The sequence below is a fragment of the Solenopsis invicta genome, chromosome 10 (assembly GCF_016802725.1).
Source record: "Solenopsis invicta isolate M01_SB chromosome 10, UNIL_Sinv_3.0, whole genome shotgun sequence".
Classification (NCBI taxonomy): domain Eukaryota; kingdom Metazoa; phylum Arthropoda; class Insecta; order Hymenoptera; family Formicidae; genus Solenopsis; species Solenopsis invicta.
Window position 1 is genome coordinate 5,419,881 of NC_052673.1, and position 26,207 is coordinate 5,446,087.

Here is a 26,207-nt window from a genome sequence, read left to right on the forward strand (position 1 = left end):
TCTATTCGTATTTGTAATCTTCGTATCTCGCGCATAACCTCTTGTAATATCAGGTTTGCCTCTGGGTCGACTGCCAGGAGATCTTGCGTTTGCTGCGTGTTACTTGTAGTTGCGACGTTCAACGGGCCGGGATTATTCGGTCCCGCGGCCGTACGGGGGAGCGTGCCAATCGAAAGTTGGCACTAAACGGTAGTTCCATTTCCGTCGCGTTAGTTGTCGTGGTCCATTAGGATAAAGTTGAGCAACCGGATCTTAAAGTAGCGTTCGGTAATTACGTGTGTGTATTTAACGAAGTCGGTTGGCGCTTTATTTTCGTCGCGGTGCGTTTGTCTAGGCGTGTTTTCTTCTACTCCACTCGTGTTAGAAGGGTCGGATTGTTCGCGGTTCTTTTCGCGGTCAGTGAGTCGTTTTTTTCGTCTGACATGCGCGGTATAAGAAGAACAATAGCGACTTACAGTACGGTGAGAATGACTGCTCGCATATTGTTGTCTCGCTCTGCGCTGCGTAATCTAATGCTCGGAGGCTTATCAGTGGGGCAGTAGGTCAGCGTTGGTCTTGTCGACTCTGCAGGTTCGTTGACTCAGCGTTTCAGCGACACGACGGCTTGGTGGCTCAGCGGCTGGCAGCTCGGGTGGCTCGTTGCTCGATAGATCTGCGACTCGATGGCTCAATGGCTTTGTGGCTCTGTGGTTCAATAGCTCAATGGCTTTGTGACTTTATGGCTCAATGGCTTGATGCGTGGGTGAATCTTCTTGGGCTCTAGCAGGGATATCTCGCCCTGCTGGCTTGCCCTTTATCTTTCTTGTCTCTCAGAGTTCCCTCTTTTCCGTGATGTCGGGATATAGATCCCACCTCTGACACCAGTTTTGTTGTGCGACTAACGCACGAGGCAAGCATGAGTTCGCGGACACCAGAAATTCCGAGGTCTGGCGGAGAAGGTTTAGTATGAAGGAGTCCACTTGGCTTCAGATAATGAATATAATTGCACACACAGTCGATTACAACGTAGTTACACCTAATGTAGCTACGGGTATGACGCGACACACGGTTATTCACACGACTTCACTGATTATTCTCCGTCGTTTGGTCGTTTGGGCGCTCCTTTTGTACAAGGGTAATTGCAATAAACCGTTGCTTGGCGCAATTGTTCATCAGCATTTTCGTGACACGCTTAGTCCAAGTAAACCACGGGTTTTCGGGATTTTGGGCTCCGTGTTGCAAAAATGCTTTACATTCGTGGGACGATAACCTCATTTGGTTGTCATGCCTCGCGTATTTCCTAATTATAACATTTATGTGGAATGTTAACCTCATTCGATTGCCATGCCTTACGTTATTGCTAAGCTATAACACTGTTGCATCGTGGAAACAATAAGCTGATCGCCATGTACGTGGGTAAACGTGCTTAATCTTTAAACACACCAATTCTGTAAAATACGGAAACACATTTTCGGGTCTGGAAGACTTTTTCAACTTTGAGAAGCTATAACTTTGATTACAATAAATATTTTTCTATAATTTTTTTTTAAATGAAGTTTAGAATCTCAGGAATGACTGCACAATCGGCATTGCCAAAAAATAATTTATTGTGAAGTTATAAAGAAAAAATCATTAAGCAAAAATAAAAAATTGATCAAAAATCCACATTTCCTTCAAAAAGTCATATCTTTGCAACAAAAAACTTTTAAAGACTTTACAATACGGCGTTTTAAAGCTAAAGATTCATACTCAAAAAAAATTATATCATTGTCATTTCTATTAAAAAATGTATTTATGTAACAAGGCAAATATGAGTATTTTTAATTAAATCGTGTCTAAAATTGAAAATTGATGTTTTATGATACATTCGAGACAAACTCTTTTTTCTACAGCATTTTATAGTATTTCAACTTTAGACAGAGTATATGCGAGTAACATCCGCAAACCGACCTGTTCAAACGTATTTTGTCCAGCTTTTTTATGTTAAATACTCACAAAAAAAGTTTCACTTACACACTATATGGGTCGCATTGACCCTAACAAAACTTTGCTGCCGTACCGTTCAAATTCTAGTTGACCAAAAAGTTGATCAACCATATGAATCAAAAGAGATTTCAAACTTTTTTTATGTCTTGGTCCGAACCTCCTATCTTATTCCGTCTTCACACAGGAAGCGTTCAAAACTTCATATGGGGTCTCTTAGACCCACATACGTGTTTAAAGGTTAAACTTGTTCGAAGGCCCCACCCTGTCTCTCTTTCTCTCTCTATCTTCTTCCTTTCCTTCTTGTGCGTTTTAAAAGTTCTATTTTTAACTTGCAAATAATATTAAAGTAATTTTATTTGCATTAAATTTTATTATTCACGGGCGTACATTCATTGTAATAATGTAAACCTGCTTCAAGATTTCACGGTCATCCCAATATTTGACAGCCGGACGATAGATCAAAATTTGACAAGTTAAATGTAGTATAATTAAAGTGACAGAGAGAAAGAAAGTTTAAATAAGAATGTGCTGTCCATGTACTTTTGTCAGTCATTTGAGCGCAGGAAGTGCCCTACGGAAACACCCACGTGTAACAGTGAGTCGCGTCGCCCCTGTCTACCACTTGTATCCGACCCGTCATACGCTAATTCTTCTTGTAACTTGAAAACTAAGCTCCAGACAAATTTTTGCAAAAGGAAAAATCGTCTCAGAATTCAATTACGAATATGCCAGCTTCGGGACCAATAGGTTATTTTGAATCACCTTTATACTTGTGAAAATACTATAATCTTTGTGGCTTGATTTCGTTATAAAATCTTAATGAAAACTAACATAAAACAAATCTTTCGATCTTCTAGAAACAAAATTCATTTTTGCAGTTATATTTATTATCATTTACTTCCATGGAAAAGTAATGCAAGAAGCAATAAATTATAAAAAATTTATAATTATATTTTTTTTCCTTGTTAAAATATAAATTTCCTAGAAATATGTCTTGCATATATTTATCGCAGAAAACATCTTTGGATCAATTCTCTGTAAAAACAAACGAATTGTTTGGTTTGCTTTTGCTTAGAATTAATTCAAAAATTTTTCTGGGATTAAAATGTGCAAGAAGCAAATTAGGTTAATAGGTAAACATAACATTATCATTACAACAATATAACAACAATAATCTGTATATAACAGCAACGTTTTCTCTCAGTTACATGTTATGTAGATACAATGCAACTGTAATATTTTTTGAGTGGCAAATTACAACTAACATGGACGTTATATGTAACAAACACGTTATATTGCGTGTTACCTTCTAGTTTATTATGTCAACGTTGCTGTTATGTAACTATGTTTGCTGGGATGATTGTACTGTCCCACATGAGTTTGTGATTTTCCATGCAAAGTGAGCCTCCCCTCCACTCCTCCCTGCTTAGGGACAAAATAAGTTCATGTTTTGTTCCACATGGCTTTGCGACTTTCCACATAAAACAAGGTCTACCTCACCTCCCCCTACTTAAGGAGAAAACGTGGTCCATGATTGTACTGTTCTACATGAGTTTGCGACCTTCTACGAAAAGCAAAAATATAAAATACATTTGATTTGTCAATTTTACTTGTTAATAACTTTTTAACAAACAACGAGCACCAGCTAAAACTTTCTGAAGGTCACTTCGGGTGATAACCTTGACATATGTCAAGGTCGAAACTGGGCTCCTATAGTGCACAATTACCTAATTCTCTAATAAGTCGATGAGAATGTGATGTTATAATAACATAATATTTTATAAAACTTTTTATATTTTATAAATCTGTTTTTCATTTTTAAAATTGGAACCACATACATTTTACTACTCACATTGAATACAATTTATATGTAAAATTTCAGATCATTTGGATAGGTGATGCATACGGAAGAATACCCAAATTCTGTAATGTATGTTATAGTAGTAGTACCACATATACGTAAAAAGTGGTTTCAAAAATTTCGGGATGATAATTTCAATTTCTAGAATAAAAATCGCCCTGGCCAACTAAAAAAAGTTTAAAATAAAAAATTGGAACAACTTTTAAAAGGAAATCGTTGTCAAATTAATTTAAAGCTTGCAAATACATTTTCAGTAAGCCAACAAGTGATTTTGGAATGTACATAAGTTCGGTAGGATTCAAAAGGCGGATCGTTTACATGATAATACGCGGCCGCACACAGCAAAAACCTTAAAAATCAACTCCGACTTGGCCTGGAAAATTCTCCCTTATACAACGTATTCTCTAGATTTCGGATTACCATTTTTTCAATCTCTACATCACCTAATTGATTCTCACTTCAAGTCTCCTAAGAAAGTCGATAAAAGCACACACATCAATAAATTTATCAACTCAAAACCACTATCCTTCTTCCAAAATGGATTTCGTCAATTATCCCAAAGATAGGAGAAGTATATAAAAACTAATGTTGACTATCTCGAAGATTAAAAGAATATTCTTTCTTTGTAAATAAATAATACATTTTCTTTAAAAAAGCAGAGAATTACATTGTATATCTAATAATTCTAAACAGGATTTAAAACGTTACCTTCATTAGTTAACGCTTTATTGTTATTATTTGAAAAATAATGGTTTATTACTTTTTGACATTTTCGTTACCTTTGAAATGCTTTGAAATAAGTCAGAATCTATAATTACATTGTTTGATAATCAATGTTAAATGTAATAATAAATATTAAGCAGATTCAAAACTCTCTAAGAAACTTTCTCTATATTCTGTATAGAACAAAGCTTTTCTTTATATTAAACTTATTTAATAATATTTTTTTTCTTTTTTTAGTACTTATTCTTACAAGAATTTAAACATTTTTTTAAAGATATTAATGTCAATATTAGGAATGCACTCCAATAATCATTGCCAGTACTGAAAATCTAGTAACATACAATATAGCAGAAGAAAGGTGGGGATCGTGAGATACATGCGAGATGATGAGATATCATGTTATCTTCTATAATTTGCATTGAATTTTAAGAGTAACCGTTAAAATTACTTCGTTATAGTATATTGAAGGCTGGTTATTAGTGTTTATTGCGTTTTTATAAAAGCTGAATTTCAATTTCGCAAGTAGCAGCTATTTTTACATTTGTATATTCTCTACGTAATTTCAAAATGTTACATATTCATTTTTCGAATTGAAAGAGAGGCTAATGAGAATCAAGACGCTGATGTTGGTGCGTATATTTCTGAGTTTATTCAAAATGAATTCAAGGGCGTTTCAACTCTGTTTCGAGTCATCTTCAGCAAAGAAAATCGAAATCAAATAACCTTCACTTCACATGGCATGGTCCTAGTTCTTAACGAGTCACAATCGAATGGTCATCCGAGTAAAATTGAAATTCTAAAGGGTGACCAACTAATAATATATAACACTACAATGAGTAATTAGCTAAGATGTTAAATAAAACTTACAAAAACTTACCATGTGAAGCAAGGAGCATATTAAACGCACAAGAACGTAAATAAATATAACATTAACATTAAAAGTAAGGTGAATTGACAATCATGTAACAGCGTAAAGACGATACATCTCGCCTATATCACAGTCAAGGCGATACTGCTCTCCGTTCGTAAGCAGTGTCGGCGATAAGATCGAACAATTGAAAATACATATACAAATATTAAGTCAAACCGTTATAATCTGTCGAAGATACAAGTGTAGGCATGGTGTATATTCAGTGTCTGCTTGTCTATTTAGCCTGTTGTTTTGGCACTTTATATGTAGCATTTTTCAGAAATAAATTTAAATAAACTCAGAAATATACGCACCAACATCAGCGTCTTGACTCTCATTAGCCCCTCTTTCAATTCTATTTATTTTCGAGAGTCCTTCCATTTTTTTGTATTCATTTTTCAACTTTAGTCTAGTTTGGAAGCCTTAAATGTGGCTTTCAAATAATGTAATTAAATTTAATGTGTGTCGTAATTTAGCAGATAAATAATGTTAAAATAATAGAAGGTAAATAAAGAACATTCATATATAGATGTTAAAAATAAGATATGCAATTATAGTTTAATTATTACATTCAATCATATAAACGTTTCGCGCTCACTTGCCCCTTTCCAACATGTGAACTTAATAGTTTGTTACATAATGTGTGATTAAAATTCGTAAATAGTTAACAAAACGACAAAAATCAGTTTATAAAAACATTTAAGTAAAAAGTGATACGGAATCTAACGCTTACGTTGACAAAATTATTTTGCCGTGGTTTTTTGATTGGTACTATTCATCCAATTATTATGTGTGATATCGTTAATGGTAGGGACTTGCATCTCACGGTTGATGGTGTGTTATTTTTCCAAATTTCATGTCAAGCAGCGATTAATCCGTCGATGTCAAAATTATTTGTCAAAAATTGTCAAAATTCCGTCATTAAAATTACAAAAATTAATACAATTTCGATTTCGCTCCTATTAGTTTGTAATTTGTATCTATCCATTGCTTTAATGTCCAAGCTGACTGTACCCCAAACCTTTGTATTATAAAATAAATGTTAAAATTATGAAATTTGAATAGCGTATTCACGAATTTTAATCACACATCATGCGTTATAAGCCTGAACAAAAATTCATGGTTGAATGTAAAAACTAAACTACAATTACATATCTCATTTTTAACATCTATATGCTCTTGATTGATCTTTTATTATTTTAACATTCTATATACACGTATAGAGCTAGAATTATATTTTGTTTTATCGGCACATAGAGTTAAATGATGTAGTGAGAGGAATTGTGAAATAGTTGTAAGCTATTTGCATTATGAGCGTAAGATAGCTTTTGCGACTTTACAATCTTATAGTGGATGTTGCATGCTTACACAGCAAAGAAATTATTTTAAAAATTAATGATTTAAAACAAAAGAAAATAAGGACTCTCGGTATTTAAAACAATAAATAAAGATAAGGCCGCTACTTCCACGCTGACTCTCATTAACGTTACCTTTATTTATTGTTTTTAATGTTTTACACCAAAGAAATTAAAAAAAAATTTTTTAAGTAAACTATATTTTATAAAATATTCATAAAACTTTGTTTTGTGGCACATATTAGTGTGTAAGATCTACAAAGCATTGTTATTTTGTGACTTTTTTATAATTAAAAGTACTTTTTACGACATTAGTTAGAAGTCCACAACCCTCTGCTATCTCACAAACACATTCTTTTTTTCCTTTTCAGTAAGTTATAAATTATGTTTATTCTATATACTCAAACTTCTATTTATATCCTTGGTAGAACTCTATGGCTAACAAACTGGAGCTGATGAGAATTGTCACGTCAATATTTATTGAGTTATTTAAAAAAAATGGTATTCTACCACTTCCTTCCTCTATACATGTAAATCATTTAATACTGAAGTGACTATCGGAATGCAGTATTGTATCAGAATAAAGTACTGTGCCGGAATATTTCTATCTAATCCCATAATTAGCATGTAATCTATAGAATAGATATCATTAAAATATGTAAAAATGTTGCATTACCATTATTTTTACACACAGAACAAAATAATGATTTTTATCAAAAAGTAACAAAAATTGATAACAATGAACAAGTCATGTGTTATTTCCCAATCCTGATTCTAATAGCAAATTCGGTCAGATGCACTAGTGCATATTAAAACTGTTGTACATTGATCTAGTATAAAAATAAACTGCAAATATCTCGACTGGCAAAATTTTTAATACTTGTATCTTATCAAATAACATAAAAAAGAAAATTTCATAATTTAATCTGTTTATATATTTATATTGGCAATAAACACACATCTTACATCCATTCATGTACATTGACCTTAATGTGCACCAGTACACACTGGTGCAGTCCAACCAAATTCGCTATATCAGATCCCATGGTAAACAAAAGTAGATTAAAATGGATTCAGATTTTTAGAAGTATTTGTAAATGTTCCAATAAATTCATTTCAATATCTTTGTATCCACAAGTATGTATATATAATATTTTCACACACACGCACGCACACGCACGCACGCACGCACGCACGCACGCGTGCGCGTTTTTTTTTTTTTTTATTTAATTGGATTCAATTGAATTAAATTTGGGTTAAATTGGATTAAAAAACTGCATTTTCTATTCAGACTTTTAAATTGAACAGTATTTATACCATTCATAATCTATTTTTTAAAACTAAAACTTGTTTTTTTATCTTAATTAGAATAAAAATATGTTTTATTCTTATAAATGGATACAAAGGTACTGAAATGAATTTATTTCAACATTCTGTTTATAATTTTATACTATTGTCTATACACTATTCTTCCATCAATCTCTATAATATTTTTCAAAAATAGTTTAATCTCTCTAATCTGTTTTCCAATAAATAACCAAGAACATTAGATTCACCAAAATATAAATCAAATCAGTTGATTACAAAAAGGTCAAAGATCAAGGTCAATAAAATTTCTTAGTTTTTCAATTACAATAATTTTTTGCTGTATTACTTATATTACTGTATTATTATTTATTACATTAACTGTATTACATATATTTATTAGAAATTTCATTACCTGAGGCACCAGTTTTTGGATAGAAAGCTTGAAACCATTCTTCAGGTATAAATCCATGTCTAACTGGAGATGGATCAATTAAACGTTTGGGACGAGGTGGCTCTGTTGCCATTGATGAAGTACTTTGTACTCCACGCACAGTTGTAGATAGTAACTGAGCTACAACAGAAAACACAATTATCATGAAAAAGATAGAGTTTAATTAATCTCACCTCCAATTTTGATAAAATTAGGCTCATTTAATGCGTTTTTGTACGAAATAAAAGAATCTGGCAGAAGAAAAGTGTCACTGTGCTCTGTGAACCAAAATATTAATCGTTAAAGTTGACGATTATACAGGTTAAAAAACTTGTCATTTTAACAAAATATTCCAGCATGAATATGCCCTATGATCACATGCACATTCAAAAAAATGCACAAATTTGAAATATGTCTGAATATTCTTTAATTACACAGTCTCTGCTTCAAAACATAAATTGTATATAATTCTCTGCTTTAAACCATAAGTTTTCTACTTTACAACATAAATTTTCTGTTTTGAAAACACAAATTATCTTCTTATATAATTTTTGTGTTCTTAAAGCAGAGAATTTGTGTGTAATTAGAAAAAATATATATACCAAAAATATTAACAAAACCCCTACTTAGACAAAGTAAGGCATATTATAAATAAAATCTTTGCCTTACTAAATAGACAAGTCTACAATATACTAAAAATATAGATACCAAAAAGAATAATAAGACCTCTATGCAAGATGTGATATATCATAAATCAAATCATTGCCTCACTAAATAGTCTTGCAGGAGTTTTGCTAATCTTTTCTATATTTTTAATATATTCTAGATTCATCTATTTAATAAGGCAAAGATTTGATTCATGATATATAACACCTTGTATAGGTAGAAGTGTTGTTAATATTTTCAGTATTTAGCTATGTTTGCTCTAATTATACAAATTCTCTGCTTTAAACATACTAAGTAATTTTCTACTTTAAGAAAACAAAAATTATATAAAAAAATTATTTGCTTTTAAAACAAAGAATTTATGTTTTAAAGTAAAGAATTAGTATAGAGAATATTTATTCACACACGTTTCAAATTTTTGCACTTATCGCATGAGCATGTGACCATAAGGTATACTCATATTGTTGCATTTCATCAAAATGACAGGTTTTCTAATCTGTATAATCAACTTTAACGATTAATATCTATGTTCGCGGGACACAGTAATGCTTTTTTTGCCCGATTCTTTCATTTCGTGCAAAAACACATTGAATGAGCCTAATTTCATCAAAATTGAAGGTGAGGTAAGATGTTCTAAATAATTACCCACATAACTTTGTAATAAATAAATATTTATGAGTTTTAAAATATTGCGTAGTTTATACTGGTCGTTTGATACATATGTAAAATATTACCTAGTTTATATTGGTCGTTTAATACAAGTACTAAGTACAATATTCCTAATAAATTCAGTTCAATGGTGTAAACGATGATATATTAATCTAATACGATACATATCAGATGTATCGAATTAAAATAGTACGCATTTTTAGCATATGTATAACGCTGTAAATTGTCTAGCATTTGTCTAGCATGCATAGCAAAGTGCTCGGTGTAAATTAGGCAACTGAAAGAAATTATGAACGTATCCGAATGCTATTACGTAATAGAAAAGTCAAACTGTAATTAACAAAGTTTATTCAATGGATGTATTTATCGCACAACATTATATATAAAAAAAATATAAAGAGCATTGAAATTGCTTTACCATTGCGAAGAGAAAACCTCGATAACATTTTAGATTGAATGAGTCTATCACTCGTTAATAACAGCAACGGCAAACACTGCACGAATAAATAGTAATGGCCGAATTGACAGATTATAGGTTTGTTCTTTTTATAACGTTTTTCACTTGAAAAACTAGTGCGCACGAGTGTGCACTCGTCGCTGATAATTGGACGTTTCAGTTTGTGCGATGACGGTGTCAACGGAAACGCCCAATTATCTGCAGTAAATGCACACTTAAGGATGTTTTACAATTGGCCTGTTCGTGTTGCTGCCCTTTTTGAATTAATTTCTTTGTCGTCTCTCTCTTTCTTACGATCGAATATATGACTGCGTTCAGCAGACTCAACATGTTGAGATATTCTTCTAGATCATCCAATCAAACTTTTAGATTTAGAAGAATATACCAATAACAGCAAGCGCTCACTAAACTGTTGAGTCTGCTGAACGCAGCCTATATTTATCTCATCTCGAGTGCAAAAATTTTTGGAGATTTCAAGCAACTAGAACAAACCTAATGAGTTGAAAACGCTCCGTCGTCAGTTGCAAAGAATGGCAACTAGCGTTATTTCCGGTGGCAACGAACTGTCGCGGTCGTCAAACGAGAGTTGGCCAACTTTTAACTTTGGCGATAGCAACTGACAATTGCACCACTTTAACCTTCCGTTTGTTTTCTGTTCCTGAACTCCCTGAATTAGTGTACACTTAAAATGAAATAGATATACATTTGAAAGTTAGTGAAAGCAAGAAGGAACGTTCCAGTGCAGTCTAGTGCAGGAATAGAAAACAAGCCTATACATATAATAGATGATATGCGCAATATATATCTTCATCTAATTTGTTAAAATAAAAATTTATTTTTATTGTTCAAATTGATTCGTCCTATTCTACTAACATTTAATTTTCATCTACTTTAGTTATATTGATAAAAATATTCATAGTAAAATATTTATGTATTATCTTTATCGTTTATCTTAATTTATTATGTAATTTATTCTGAATCTGAGATATTTATGTTACTATTTCTCAGCGTTATTTGCTAAACACACCCAATGTTTGAGAGTGCGTTCAGATTCCATAAACCACTAGGGAGCTTTTCATTAGCTCCGCCCATTTACCCAGTCACCCAGTCACTCACCGGGTGGAGAATCTGAACGCAGCTCAAGGACTTTGATTCTGTCCATGGGGAAATTTTTCAAACTGAAAAGTCGCTATCTTTCTACATACTTACAGTTCATGATTAACGTAACAACCAATAAGCTCTAGTTGTTTCAGTAATCATGAACTGTGAGTATGTAGAAAGTGGTGACTTCTCAGTTTGGAAAATTTCCCCATGGACAGAATCAAAGTCTTTGGGTGTACACAAACCACTCACAATAGGCCTGTTCGTGTTGCTTCCCTTTTTGAATTAATTTCTTTGTCGTCTCTCTCTTTCTTACGATCGAATATATATTTATCTCATCTCGAGTGCAAAAATTTTTGGGGATTTCAAGCAACTCGAACAGACCTATCGACAGATGCCTAGAGATTTTCCGTAGGTTGAGTTAGATAAGTCAAGATGATTGGTTGGTGGGCTATCGGGATGTGCGCTATCGGAACTCTCCCCTGTCATCGCGCAAACAGGGGGTCTGTTGCGTATGGATGACCAGGGTTTACTCGTATGGATACAACTAACTCGTTCGTAGAAATTTATTGATGATGAAGACTCGTACAAAATGCAGAGAGAACTCGATCTCTTCTGTTCGTAACGTTTTCTAAATGAAGACTCGGCTTCTGTATTGCTAACGGATGCGCTGGAGACTCGGCTCTCAAATCAGTACTGATTCGCAGATAATTCGTATATGCACTCGTGAACGCAAGGAACGATCTGATATCGCGGCGCCTTTCGATTGCTATATATGCGGATCCGTGATCCTTGCGTGGGCCAATCGTCCCCTTTTTTGACGTCGCGTCGCGATTGGTTTACGACGGCCGATCAAGTCTCGATCCGTCGCGCTCGTTTGACAAAGGAGCACGCTATATTTTTCGACGGAACATACTCCCCCCATTGAGAGTGTAACGATCAATTATATGTTAACACTTAATATATTAATTACGCTTAGTAGTTGAGCGTTATTGATCGAGGGGCAGCGGACAAAGACATTTCGTTGTCCGCTTCAAAGTTCCTGTGTTCGTTTTAATGGTGGCGGTTCGCACCACTCCGTCTTTGCCAGGATGTGTTTCTATAATTCTACCGATGGCCCATTGTGTGCATGGCATGTTTTTTTCCTTGAGAAAGACGATTGTCCCGACGTCGACCTTCCCTTCATCTTTGGTCCATGTATGTCGTATTTGCAGTTCATTAAGATATTCTAGGCTCCATCGGGTCCAAAAGTCCTGACGTACCTTTGTTAGATGCTGCCAAGTGGACAAGCGTGCTGCTGGGACAGACGAGTAATCAGGTTCGGGCATGCTAATGATTGGTTTACCGATCAGGCAATGTGCGGGTGATAGAATTATAGGATCGTTTGGATCAGATGAGAGATAGGAGATTGGTCTTGAATTTAGAATTCCTTCAATTTCTATCGTAAAGGTGTTTAATTCTTCAAATGTAAATAGAAGATCGCCTACAACGCGTTTAAAATGGTGTTTAAACAGTCTTACTGTTGATTCCCATATAAGCCACCGAAATGTGGAGCGATAGGAGGAATAAAATGCCACGTAATTCGGTGGTCAATAGCAAATCGATTGACTCGATCTTTATGTTCATCGGAGTTGAAAAGAACGTATAATTCTCTTAGGTGATTATTCGCACCGATGAAGTTGGTCCCATTATCGGAGAAAATATGTGTCGGAATACCTCGCCTAGATATAAATCGTCGCAACGCGGCTAAAAATCCTTCTGTAGTCAGATCGCTGACTACTTCTAAAAGTACTGCTTTGATAGCCATGCAGATGAACACGCAAACGTACACTTTAATACGATTTCGATTTCTATATTTTTTTTCTTTGATGTAGAACGGACCGCAAAAATCGACCCCCGAATTAGCGAACGGTATAGCCTCGGATACTCGGGATTTCGGTAAATCGCCCATTTTGTATTTAATCGTATTGGCGTCGAAACGAAAGCAGCGAACACATGAACGTATAATTTTGCGTACTTGATTTCTGCCATCCAATAGCCAAAATTTCTGTCTGATAATGTATAGTGTCGTTTGAACACCTGAATGAAAATGTTTTTCATGTGTTTCTTTAATGATGAGATTTGTTAAGAAGTGATGATTTGGAATCAAAATGGGGTGCTTCCGTGCAAAGGTTAAGTTCGAATTTCTGAGACGTCCGCCAACGCGAATTAGACCGTGTTGATCGATAAACGGATTTAATGATGCGATATTATTATTTATTGCTTGATTATTTGTAAGTTTTTTCAATTCGGATGAGAAACGGGAGGCCTGAATGATTTTTATCACTCTTATTTCGGCTTCTTCTATTTCTTGTGAGCATAATTGTCCCCGATATATGTTTTTTGGTCGGAAACGTAGACATAATGCCACAATTCGTAACGTTTTGGCGTAGGAAGAATATCTTTGCAAAATATTATGGTCATTAAAGTCAGTGATTAAACATTTGCTTCCCTTTATTTCCGGTATTTCGATTAATTTTGTAACTCCTTGAGGCCATTTATTTTCATTCCCTTTCAGCCACGATGGACCTGAGAACCATTGTTGATTGTTCAAGAAAACGGTCAGTAACTGACCCCGGGAAAGAGCATCGGCAGGATTATTTTTCGAATTGACATGCCGCCAAATTTGAGGATTCGTAAGCTCCTGGATTTGAGCGACTCGATGGGAAACGTACGTTTTTAAACGTTGAGGCGAAGTTCTTATCCAATGTAAAACAATCATTGAATCGCTCCATAATATGACCTTGTTCGGATTAAGTTTCACCGCTTTACGTACCTCGCCGTATAATTTGGCTAGTAAAAGCGCTCCGCATAGCTCGAGTCGCGGTATTGTCACGGTTTTTAATGGAGCGACTCTATTCTTGGCGCATAATAAATGGCAATGTATCTTGTTGTTTTGATCGGTGGAACGTAAATACAAACATGCACCATATCCTGCCTTGCTTGCGTCGCAAAATCCGTGAATTTGTATGATTTTATGATTGGGAATAATTGCCGCGCGATCGATAGATAGATCGTTAATGCTTTCTAATTGCGACATAAATTCCGTCCACGTTGATTGTATATTAGGGGGTATGGGTTCGTCCCATCCTATTTTTGATTTCCATAGGTCTTGCATCATTTTTTTGGCGAACAACGTGATTGGTCCTATCATTCCTAATGGGTCGAAAATCTTGGCTATCTCCGCGATGACAATCCGTTTTGTAATCCTCTCGGCGTAATTGATTTTGTGAACCGAATAGTGTAACGCGTCGTTTCGGGCATCCCACGCTACTCCCAACGTTTTCAGAGAGTTATTCTTACTAAAGTCGAGATTAGAGTTTATGGCATCGGGACTTAGATCTTGAATGATGCGTTTGTCGTTAGAGGCCCATTGTCGTATATTAAAGCCACCCCGAACAAGTAGAGCAATTACTTCATCTCGTAATCTACGCGCTTCGTCCACGGTATTCGCGCCTGTAAGTAGGTCATCGACGTATAAATGCGTTTTGAGTAATCGCGCGGCATCGGGATATTTTTCGTCTTCATCATCCGCTAATTTATGAATCGTCCGGATGGCGAGATATGGCGAAGATGCGACTCCGAATGTGAGTGTATTAAGTTGGAAAGTGCGAATCTCATTATTATGACGCCACAGGACGCGTTGATATCTTTGATCATCTTCGTGTAACCATATTTGTCTATACATTTTTTCGATATCGGCACTGAGCATGAATCTATATACGCGAAATCGAATTAAATGTGCGAACAAGTTGTCTTGTATGGTGGGTCCGACTAATAACTGATCATTTAATGACGTACCGATCTCTGTTTTTGCAGACGCGTCAAAAACTACGCGGACCCGCGTGGTGTTACTCGCTGCCTTTATCACTGCATGGTGGCATGTAAAATCCATCGTTAGTTGAATCGTCAATTAATGTCATTTGCTTTAAATTTAAATATTCTTGAATGATTTGTGTATACGCTATTTTTAATTCTGGATTCAAATCTAATTTGCGCTCGAGTGAATATAAACGTTTAAGTGCGGGGTTTCGTGAATTTCCTAATTGTCTTTCCTTATTGCGAAACGGTAGTCGCACTATGTATCGTCCGTCGTTGTTGCGGGTAACATTTCTCAAAAGTGTGCTTCACAATCGTGTCGCGCGACTGAATCTGACGAATCGTTTGGTATTTCTTCGGCTGTCCAAAATCTAGCGATTTGTGTTTCTAAGTCCGTTAGTGTACATAAATGACTAATTGTATAATTACTTCCGGTCGTGAGTCCGCCGGCTACGACCCAACCAAGCCGAGTATTCTGCAAATAGAGATCGCGGTCTCTAGAGGATAAATTGACCTGACCGGGTGAAAATAATGATAATGTTGTACCGGACCCGATCAATAAATCTACCGGACGTGGTAAATGAAATTCTGGATCGGCTAGATTAATGTTTTCTGATATTTTTACACCCTTTCGCGAGAAAACTTCCGACGGGACTAAATCCGAGATCGTCGGGACGATTAAACACGTTAATTCTTTAGTGAATTCGTCATGTCGCGCTTGAATGATTATCCGCACAACACCCTTTGTTACCGTACTCATAGAATTAATCGCACCGACCGACACTGCGCATGGCGATACCGGAAGCTTCAAGTGTTTCGCGAAATTTACCGAAATAAAATTAGCTGTAGCGCACGTGTCTAAAAATGCCCGACATTTTATTCGGCTGAAGTTATGATCCTGAACAAATATCATCGCGGTCGTCATCAATTGTGAAACAAATGCCGGTGAGATGGCCGCCAGACATGTGGTATCGCTTTCCGATCTCTCCGATAGTCATTCGTCTTTTGCCATTTTTGAGTCGGTCGCGCCGGAACCTTCCGCGTTTGTTTTTCTTTCGAGGTGTAGCAATGTATTATGTCGTTTGTGGCAAATAGTACAATTCGTGTATTTGCATGTTTTACCTACATGAGAACGCATGCAATTGTAACACAGTCTGGCCTTTCTTACTATTTCAATGCGTTTAGGAATGTCTAGCTGTCTGAACTTGTCGCATTTAAATAACGGATGTTGTTTAATCCCGCAAGCGGTGCAATTATTGACCTTATTAACTACGAAGGCCTTGCTAGTTAGTCGCGCCCGTTTTCCTGCCGTTGACGATATCTTCTCGTCTGTTGCTCTCTATTCGGGTGCGTTTAGAAACACGGACTGCGGTTCGATATAAGAATTCGTATAGGTCGTCTATTTTCGGAAATTCGTCTCGATCAAGCGTTTCTTCCCATTTTTCAGCGGTGTTCTTTGGTAACTTACTTTCTAACAGGTTCACTAAACTCTCAGATGCCACATATTGACCCCTAGCGCGTTCAATGATGCGACATGTTGCTGCGTGTCGTCGGCAAGTCTAGTCAGGCCATCCGTGGTCTCCTTTTCTAACGTGGGTAAATTATTGAGCAGCGTGAGGTGTCGCGAAATCAAAATTCGTTTTACTTCGTATGCACGAGTCAGCAATTCCCACGCTTTACTGTAGCTCGCGCCTTCGATGGTTAAGAGTTTGATCTTATTGGCTGCGTCGCCTTTTAATGCGGATTTCAGATATTGCAGTTTCTCCGTATCGGCGAGATCCGTTCGTACGTCTATCATTTCGAGGAAAGTATTTTTAAACGTTAGCCACTCTTCATATCGGCCATCAAAGGTCGGTAAAGCTGTTTCCGGTAGTTTTATTTTTCGTTTTGTGGTCACAGTATTTCCCGCGTTTTCGGTGGCTAATACGACGTTCGAGGGTCCGGCGATTGCGTCGGGCGGCGGCTCGTTCGGCTTTACAATTTCATTAACCTTGGCGGTTAACAAATAATATCTGTCTTGTACGCTTGTGAATTTGTCGTTGTGATTGTCGTTTGACTCTAAGAGCATGAGCTCGTCATTAAATTCTTCGTAGGCATGGTATAATTCTGTGATTCGTGTCATACGCAACTTTAACGCGGTTTTATCATATCGTTCGCGTTCGATTATGTTTGTTAGACCCGTAATTTGTGATTTTAATGACGCTCGTTTCTGAAGGATAAATTTAATTTGATCGGTCATGTTGTATGTATCGGATAATTGAAGGAAAGGAGAGATTAATCGATAAATAAACAAATGAAATTGACTCGCCTGAATCTCGGTCCCAGTCGCGCTGTGCGCTGATCCTTCGAACCGGCTGCCACGTGTTCCGATGTGTCGAATCCTGTCCGATCCGGTGTCGTCCGTTTCTCGTCGCAAACGACCTCACAGGAGGCACCAAATGTTGCGTAGAGATGTATGGATGACCAGGGTTTACTCGTATGGATACAACCCACATAGCACGTAATATTACAGTGATATCACAGTAATATTGCAATATCACAGTAATATTACATATTACTGTGAAATATCACAGAAATATTACTGATGTATTACACATTGATAATAACATTGAAATATTACAGTGATATCATTGCAATATATTGTTGCAATATTTTATCCTAAAAAGAATAAGATAATGTCAAACAACGTTTCAATTATGTCTTATTGATGTTAACAATGTCATTAAGAGTTGTTAAACAAGTTTGTTAAGTTGTTAAAGTATCACAAAATTATATATATAGGGTCAGGACAGTTATGGAATACGTTTAACATTACTTCAATAAAAATGCATTATTATTAAGACTTCTAAAACCTATACATATGGTCATCTCTATACATTCATTATTTACACATGATCTACACATTCATCATGATATGATATGATTGTATGTAATATTGGCAAAACAATAAATTTATTTTTGTACGGAATTTTATAAATTTTTGCGTATATACTTTGGCAGAGCCATGATTCTATATGTCTATTTTGTTTGGCTACGGCTATTCCAAGAAGTTGTGATTCGCATGGTGTAGTGAACAAATTCATATCAGGTATCAATTTTCTTCCTATAATGTACAGATTATTATTTTGATTTTTAGCAATATTGTGGATGCAAACGACGGTATTGTCTTTCAATAAAACGCAATTATTTTTTTTATCGTCACAATTTAAATAAAATGAATTTAAATTTAATATTTTATATTGTTCTTTATAATCACGATCATTATCTAATGGACCATTATTGTGATTTTTATCAAGAAATTTTTTATTACGTACTTCGGAACGACTAATACAAAAATTTAGTTCATAAAGTCTTTTAGCAATTTGTTGAAGTGGTTTATCCCCTTTTCGAATTAGTCTTTTTAAATCATAAATGTAACTTTCAAATTGGAATGCGCTAAAAACATCTAGAGCACCAAACTTTTTTACATCAGATGTTAAATGTAGCAAATTGTGAACATTATGAGAAACATATTTAGCTCCGTAAATTGTTGCAAAAGATTGAACAAAAATTTTTAAAAGTTTTTCTGCATAATCAAGTAATTGAGGATTTTTACTATATTCATTGCTGGCCAAAATACGAATCGCAATATGTAATGTTAAGAAATGCTCATAAACGTTTATATCGAGTATATTTTATAAAATTATTGGACCTGAATATAATAAAAATTGCCTGAATTCTGTAGCCTTCCATAATTTAATGAATTCAAGAGATCTTGCTTTCCTAGGAAAGTCAGACGGCGTATATTTCTTTAAACATAGTAATTTTTCTGAAATTTGTTGTACACTTGAGCTAGATAAACGTGTATTTAATGGTCCTCTTATCCATAAAAATAATAGTTTTCTTATGACTCCTAAACACACTAAATGCATATAATCAAGAACCACATTACTCACTGCACCAAAGTAAGGTATATTTCTTAAAATTGTTTCGGCTATCTGATAATTTTCAGAATAACCAAAATTTCGAAATACTTCGTCGTCTCTTAATATTAATAACTCATTATTTTCCATTGGGAAGCAATTGGTATCGTTAATGCGATCGCCATGAATAACACATTTTGTACAACTATTATAACCGGTATGATTTTTTACTTTTAAAATAAATGCTTTTGCTGGAGCATCACATACTAGAGCATGCAGTCTGATTTTATAACGTATTCCATTATATGTATATCCAATATTTATTAACGGTAACAGCTCATTTACAAAAGCTTCAAAAAATTTATTTGAATCTACTGGTTTGTTTTTACCGTAATATATACCAATGACTCGTACTTTTAGTAAAAGCTCATCAGAACATAAAATAGGCCAAATTACTTTTCCATTAGAAGCTGCAATTGGCGCACCATCTGTAGATACTATTAAATTTATTGTTAAGTTATCAATTTTTGAACTTATCCTGTCTTCTATCATTTTATAAATAGCTGGTTCAACACCAAAATGACAATAAGAGCCTTTATCCATAGAAGTAACACAATTAATTAATGTTCTTGGAGTTGACATAAGCGTACGTCCATCTTTAGGAAATTTTGTATTGGTTCTTTTATTTAAAATTCGTAATAAACTTGTCAATGCATTTAAACATATTTTATGATCTGCAGCCCATTGTTTAATTTCAGACTTAAAATCATTTTCCTCAAGTTTATATGCAGGAATATTATTTGCAACGTCACTATCTCTTTCATTGATTTCGATGTTTTCAGTATCCTCAGCATTTTCGATATCCTATAGAAGAAATCAACTTAAAAATAAAATAATAATATAACCTTTTTTTAAAATAATCGCAATTATATAAATAAAACTTCTTAAATAAACTTGTGTTCATATAATATATTCCTACATAGCACGTAATATTGCAGCAATATCGCAGCAATATTACATGAAATCTAGTAGAAATATTGCTGAAATTTTACTGAGATTACCACAGTAATATTGTTGTAATATTTCACAGTTGTGTTACTGTAATAGTATATATTTTTTTGATATTTATATAATATTTTGAGGAATTAAATAAAATAAAATTAAATAAACAAATTAATTAAAACAACACTACAATTATTATAGTGTACGATAGACTTATAAATTTTCATTCTCTTTTCCATGTTGTATTGTTATTTATACTTACATTTTCTTGGTTTTCTGATTGTATTTCTGTTTCAATGCTTGTATTGTAGTTATTAAAAATTTCCTCGTTTATTAGTTCATCGCAATTTTCTGCGGGCACTTGTACATAAATGTTGTCGGTATGTTGTAAATTTTCCATATCAGTACGGGAATTACAAAATAATAAATCTATTTGGTCATCATTATTATTTGCTGACATATTACAAGTTCTGTTTTGTTTAATCTTATTACATATTCTTTTAAATTCATTTGTACTTTTTTTATGTGCTAAACGACGTTTGTGTCTATCCGTGTAATTTTTCCGCATAACTTCACTGTCTGTTTCTTCACTAGATGACATATTGAAAAATAATATGGTATTTATAACTTATAAGAAAGTCAAGTTCGTTTGATAGTTTAAAAATGTCTACTTTGAAATACTAGCTTTTCTAATATGTACTTTTCTCTGAAATAAAAATGTAAAAAAATTATTATAATTATTTTCTCAGCTGTTAAAAAAATTAGACAACTTTACTAACATATTGTTTAAAATGTTGCTTATTATTTATTTTATTTTTACGCTTACTTTTCCATAAAACAATCTATAATAAAAATGAATTGATTATTTAAAAAAACTGGAGACCATCATGAAATGTACATTTCTGAGTGTATAATATCATCACTGCACGTTTAATTGTACATACATTAATTAATTTATATTTATACCTTTCTAAAATTTAGCGTATTAGGAAGCACATATGCATCTTCTTGCGAAAATAGAAAGCGTCGTACAAGCGTCAAACGAGTGTCCAACGCTTCGATGTCTCAATGTACATTTTATACATCCTTATTTCTAACTTCGGTTACGCTAGGTGCTATTAAATATGTGTTGTACAATAAATTTTTTAAGCGTGTTGATTGGCTACAGAATAGAAAATTTTTTGAGTCTCTAGACTTTTTCTATCCTGCAGCCAATCATGCTTAAAAAATTTGTCGTACGACACGTGTAATATACCGGCCTTACACACACGCGCAAGCGCATGGTTTTGAAAGATTGATGGTCGTGGATGGTCGTAGTTTAAGTAGACTGTGGTATCGTCTACACAGTTTTCAAAGAAACGAATACCAATATCGACTGACTTGACTTGGCATTATTGACACAGTCTGCGTATTATCGAAGTGAGAGTGGTGAGGAAAAGGTATGTATAGTATAGGTATTGCATTTCTAACCTAACATATTTATGATTCGCTTGATTGCACGGTAATAGTCACGTAATTATTATTTCTCTCTTTCCTCTCTCTCTCTATCTATCTATACACACACACACACACACACACACGCACGCACGCACGCACGCACGCACGCACGCACGCACGCACGCACGCACGCACGCACGCACGCACGCACGCACGCACGCACGCACGCACGCACGCAGCACGCACGCACGCACGCACGCACGCACGCACGCACGCACGCACGCACGCACGCACGCACGCACGCACGCACGCACGCACGCACGCACGCACGCACGCACGCACGCACGCACGCACGCACGCACGCACGCACGCACGCACGCACGCACGCACGCACGCACGCACCACACACACACACACACACACACAGAGAGAGAGAGAGAGAGAGAGAGAGAGAGAGAAGAATTATGATCAAATTGTCGTTACATTAATTGCTATCGTAAAATCTGGTTCGTTGGCATTAATTTGATCAGGACTTGGTAGGCCCTGGTTTTGACATTATTGTTCGACTAGCATATTTGTTTCCCACTTGACAATATATATCCATAATAATATACACATACATACACATATATAGGTTTCTCAATGAGGATAAGAAATATATAAAAATTGTGGTATTATAAAAGTGCAACATTTTTCTTACCAATTTTTTTGAAACTTATTTATTAGATGTACATATTAGTGTTGCAATTATCGCAATAGAAAGAGAGAGAGAGAGAGAGAGAGAGAGATGCAATTAATTCTTAATACAAATCAACATGTACATGTATGACAAATTAATTTGTATTAAGAATTAATGACATGTTAAGTATGTCATTCATTCCCTCACAGCATCATATATGATATTGTATAAATATTCATGCGACATCATATGCTGTTAAGGTTTTTAATACAAATAGTGACAATTGTCACTATTTGTATTGTCACTATTAATTGTCACTATTTGTATCTTAAGATACAATTTAAATTTTTATTAGAATTAAGTAACTTTATATTGTACAAGAATGTTTATAAAAATTATAAATAATTTTCTTGATGAATTCTTTGTTTCTGTAAATCTCATTTTCAAATCTTCCTTTTATTACAGATAGTTCAAAATTAACATGTATTCAATTGTTGAATTTAATGATGGAATAATTGCTATTCCAACTATTTGGTTAAGCGCAGACAAAAAAAGAGCTAAATGGCCTCCATATGATGACAGGAAAATTTTTAAAGCTGTCTCGAAAAGAGAAGAACCTAATGAAAATTGGGAATGTTTAAGTGTTATAAAAATTTTTGGAACTGCATGTAAAATAATAATGAAGTTTTTATGTACAATTAATATAATAATATAATAAAATATAATTAATAATATCAAATAATAAAATAATATATACATTATAATATACGAGTGATAAAAATACTTTTATTCCAGCCGATTATGACAATGCTATGAAAAAAGTTTCTTTAGCAGAACAGATAACTGATATTAGTGATTGCAGAAAATGCAAAAAAAAACTAGAAAATCTCGTGCACGTCGTATTCCATCATCAAGTGAGGAATCTGAGAATGAAAAACATCCTCCAAAAAAAAAGGTTTAAAAATATTAGAAGTGCCGCAAAAAAAAAATTGAACTCAACATTCAATATCCAAAGTTTCCTTCAGCCTCTAGCATCATCAGATCACCACTTACTAACATTGAAAATGGTAATTGTATATTTACAATTAATTATATACAAGTGATGTATTGTAATCAGTGCATCATTAATCACTTATTAAATATTTTATTAATTTGTTATTTACATGTTTTTTTATTTAAATATAATTAATTTATTTTCTTAACTTTTATTATAGATAACCCAGTGTTGAGAAAATATGATAGAAACATATCAGTTGTACAAGAGGCAAATACTTCCGTGAAAACATCCAATATTACAGATACTTCTATAGACACAAATCACACATTTTTAACGAGTAGTAGAAAAAATGATTTCTTAATTGGTAAGTCATACATAAAAATAAGAGTATAAAAAAATATATAGTTTAAAAATATTTCTTCTGTAACTACAAATACTAAGTGCAAAGTAGAAAAATCTTCTTACGAAAGTAAATAAGGTATTAAAACTGATGTAATTAATTAATCTTTTTTATTTTTATTATAGATAACCCAGTGTTAAAAAAACATGATAGTAACACATCAGTTGTACAAGAGGCAAATACTTCCGTGAAAACATCCAACATTACAGATACTTCTATAGACACAAATCACACATTTTTTACAACTGATGAAAAAATGAATTACTTAATTGGTGAGTCATACATAAAAGTGGAACTTGATCTAAACAATTTTTTAACGACAAATTCAATAAGATAAGCTCAGACGATCATAGCAATTTTTAATTATATTTAAATATTTGTAGAATTACAAAAATTATCTATTATAAAGGAAAATATTATAATAACAAAAATTAATAATCTGCTAAATTGTCTGGATAAATCAGGACCTGTAGAAATCAAAGTTAATGACAAAAATGAAGATAATATTGCTTCCAATTAAAGACTTGGAACAACTGGAAAACTTTGAAAAAGAATTACAAAATAAGGAAATTTATAATCAAATGGTATGTACATTTTTATAATTTTACAACTTAATAATCAATTATTTGGCTACTTAAAGGAATGCAACTTTTTAAATAATATTAATTAAAAAATAGAAAATGTTTTTTTAAAATACATTATTAAAAAGAATATATTATATATATATATATATATATATATATATATATATATATATATATATTTTACCTTTTCTATATAAGGTATTTGTACTCTATAGCCTATCTAAGCTTTGCGATTTTTTTTAATTTTTTGCTGAGTTCTAAATTAAAAACTGATGGTTAAATTCAAAGTAGGAAACATTAATTTAAAATATGGGGCAATTTCAAATCTTTACATGGGTGCAGTAAAAATTAAAAAAAAAAGTTATTTAAATCGGGGTACATATGTTAAAATAAGTCAATTATTCACTTAATGGATTGTTGACAAAAATAATTCTTTGTTTACTCTTATATGTTAATATGCCAATAAATTTATCAATATGTTAATCAACTTATAAACTTGTAAATGTAACATTAGATCATTTTATTATCTATTTTTCCAACACTTCTTGTGAAAAAAAGAAATATAATGTAATTGAGTACTAGGTTATAGGGTACTCTTACCTTATTATAGATAAACAATGTATTCTATAATGATAAACATACTCCGGTAAAAAATTTTTCATATATAATTACATATCAAATATCCATATATATTAAAATATATATAATTATATATGAAAAATGTTTTACAGGGACTACAATTGACTTGTTCATAATGCTTGTGCATATGTGTTAAATTTTTTATATTTTATGCAAACTAGTAATCCTTTTAAAATATGAATGTCATTGATTAGTATATTTTACTTCTATTTATGCTTACTGAATATACTGACAATAATAGTGCCTCACTGTTCTATCATAAATATACATGTATTGCTTGTTATAAATATAACATCATTTTGTTTTTAATTAAAGGTAACTAAATTATACTATCGAGGAGGAAAAAATGTTGACGAAATTGTGAACAAAATAATGAGTCTAATTTTTACTAATTCTTTAGCGTGTAGCTATAGCTATTTTGGAAAGAAAAAAAAGAAAGCATTTTCTGATTTAGTTTTATGTAAATGCATTTTGGGTAAATTGTATTAAATTAGTAAATTAATATATTACATTATTCTAATCAAAGATAATGGAAAATAATTGAAATTTAATATTTCAGATGCTATTTATCATCATAAATTTGATGTAAAAGAGGACTATATAATAAAAAAAATTGGAATTTGGCTTGCCAATGCACCTACTCGTCAGGCTCGAGAAAAGTAAGCATAGTTTAAAAGTGTCTATCACTTACAGTAATTAAATAACTCTTGTACAGATAATATATACAAAAAAACTTTTAGCATGAAGAAACAAAATTTAGCAGTGAAAAATAAAACATCGCAGAAAGAAGACACCGACATACTCGTCCTTTCGGGGAATGAAACTGAAAGTTAAGAGAAAAAATTATATCAATGTTATTTCTTTTTATATTAAATATTATATGAATGCGTTATTTTTTTTTATATCTGATATTATATTAATGCGTTATTTTTTTCAATATCAATATTACATGTAACAATTTTTAAAATAATAATAATAAAAATGATAAAAATCATTAAAATAATTTATTTATTTAATTCCTTGTAATATTATATAAATATCATTTAAACATCACAGAAATATTGTGTAATATCACAGTAATATTACTGGGAAATATCACAATAATATTACTGTGATGCGTTTTCGCGGACATTTTGATATTACTGTGATATCACAGTAATATTTCGTGATATTTCTGCAATATTTCATTTGTAATATTGCAATGAAAAAGTGATATTGCTGTGATATCATTGCAATATTACGTGCTATGTGGGAACTAACTCGT

At 33.2% G+C, this 26,207-nt stretch overlaps 5 protein-coding genes across 10 annotated transcripts in view; 1 reads left to right on the forward strand and 4 right to left on the reverse strand.

The window, feature by feature from the left end:
- LOC105195850 (ATP synthase subunit b, mitochondrial) overlaps nucleotides 1–10,487 on the reverse strand; it is a 99,721-nt gene extending 89,234 nt beyond the window's left edge. The window contains exons 1-2 of the mRNA XM_026140667.2: nucleotides 10,306–10,487; nucleotides 8,535–8,693 (exon numbers count right to left, since the gene is read on the reverse strand). Of these exons, the coding sequence (XP_025996452.1) occupies nucleotides 8,535–8,693; nucleotides 10,306–10,333 (187 nt within the window). The 5' untranslated portion in view covers nucleotides 10,334–10,487. The remainder of the gene's footprint in view (nucleotides 1–8,534; nucleotides 8,694–10,305) is intronic.
- A 2,443-nt stretch (nucleotides 10,488–12,930) lies between these two features.
- Nucleotides 12,931–21,359, reverse strand: LOC105205076. Its single transcript, XM_039454314.1, has 3 exons — nucleotides 21,174–21,359; nucleotides 20,470–20,913; nucleotides 12,931–20,069 (listed from the first exon to the last, which is right to left on the reverse strand). The coding sequence occupies exon 3, from the start codon at nucleotides 15,377–15,379 to the stop codon at nucleotides 12,962–12,964; it is 2,418 nt and encodes an 805-aa protein (XP_039310248.1). The 5' UTR covers nucleotides 15,380–20,069; nucleotides 20,470–20,913; nucleotides 21,174–21,359; the 3' UTR covers nucleotides 12,931–12,961.
- On the reverse strand, nucleotides 15,599–16,228 carry LOC120358760. Its single transcript, XM_039454014.1, has one exon. It carries the CDS (start codon nucleotides 16,226–16,228, stop codon nucleotides 15,599–15,601), a length of 630 nt encoding a protein of 209 aa, XP_039309948.1.
- On the reverse strand, nucleotides 16,787–17,542 carry LOC105206695. Its single transcript, XM_011176175.1, has one exon. The coding sequence runs from the start codon at nucleotides 17,540–17,542 to the stop codon at nucleotides 16,787–16,789; it is 756 nt and encodes a 251-aa protein (XP_011174477.1).
- A 137-nt stretch (nucleotides 21,360–21,496) lies between the features above and the next one.
- LOC113004807 lies at nucleotides 21,497–25,884 on the forward strand. 6 transcript variants are annotated; one of them, XR_005575690.1, is made up of 9 exons: nucleotides 21,497–21,646; nucleotides 22,789–23,015; nucleotides 23,119–23,390; nucleotides 23,538–23,684; nucleotides 23,846–23,992; nucleotides 24,104–24,304; nucleotides 25,259–25,418; nucleotides 25,503–25,602; nucleotides 25,684–25,777. XR_005575690.1 is itself a non-coding variant. In XM_039454315.1 (8 exons), the coding sequence occupies exons 5-8, from the start codon at nucleotides 24,206–24,208 to the stop codon at nucleotides 25,775–25,777; spliced, it is 453 nt and encodes a 150-aa protein (XP_039310249.1). In that variant the 5' UTR covers nucleotides 21,501–21,646; nucleotides 23,119–23,390; nucleotides 23,538–23,684; nucleotides 23,846–23,992; nucleotides 24,104–24,205; the 3' UTR covers nucleotides 25,778–25,884. The 6 variants fall into 6 exon arrangements, 1 of the variants encoding a protein (XP_039310249.1); XR_005575692.1 differs by having other exon boundaries at nucleotides 22,789–22,991; nucleotides 25,259–25,403; XR_005575691.1 differs by having other exon boundaries at nucleotides 22,789–22,991; nucleotides 24,185–24,304.
- The last annotated feature ends 323 nt before the right edge of the window (nucleotides 25,885–26,207 follow it).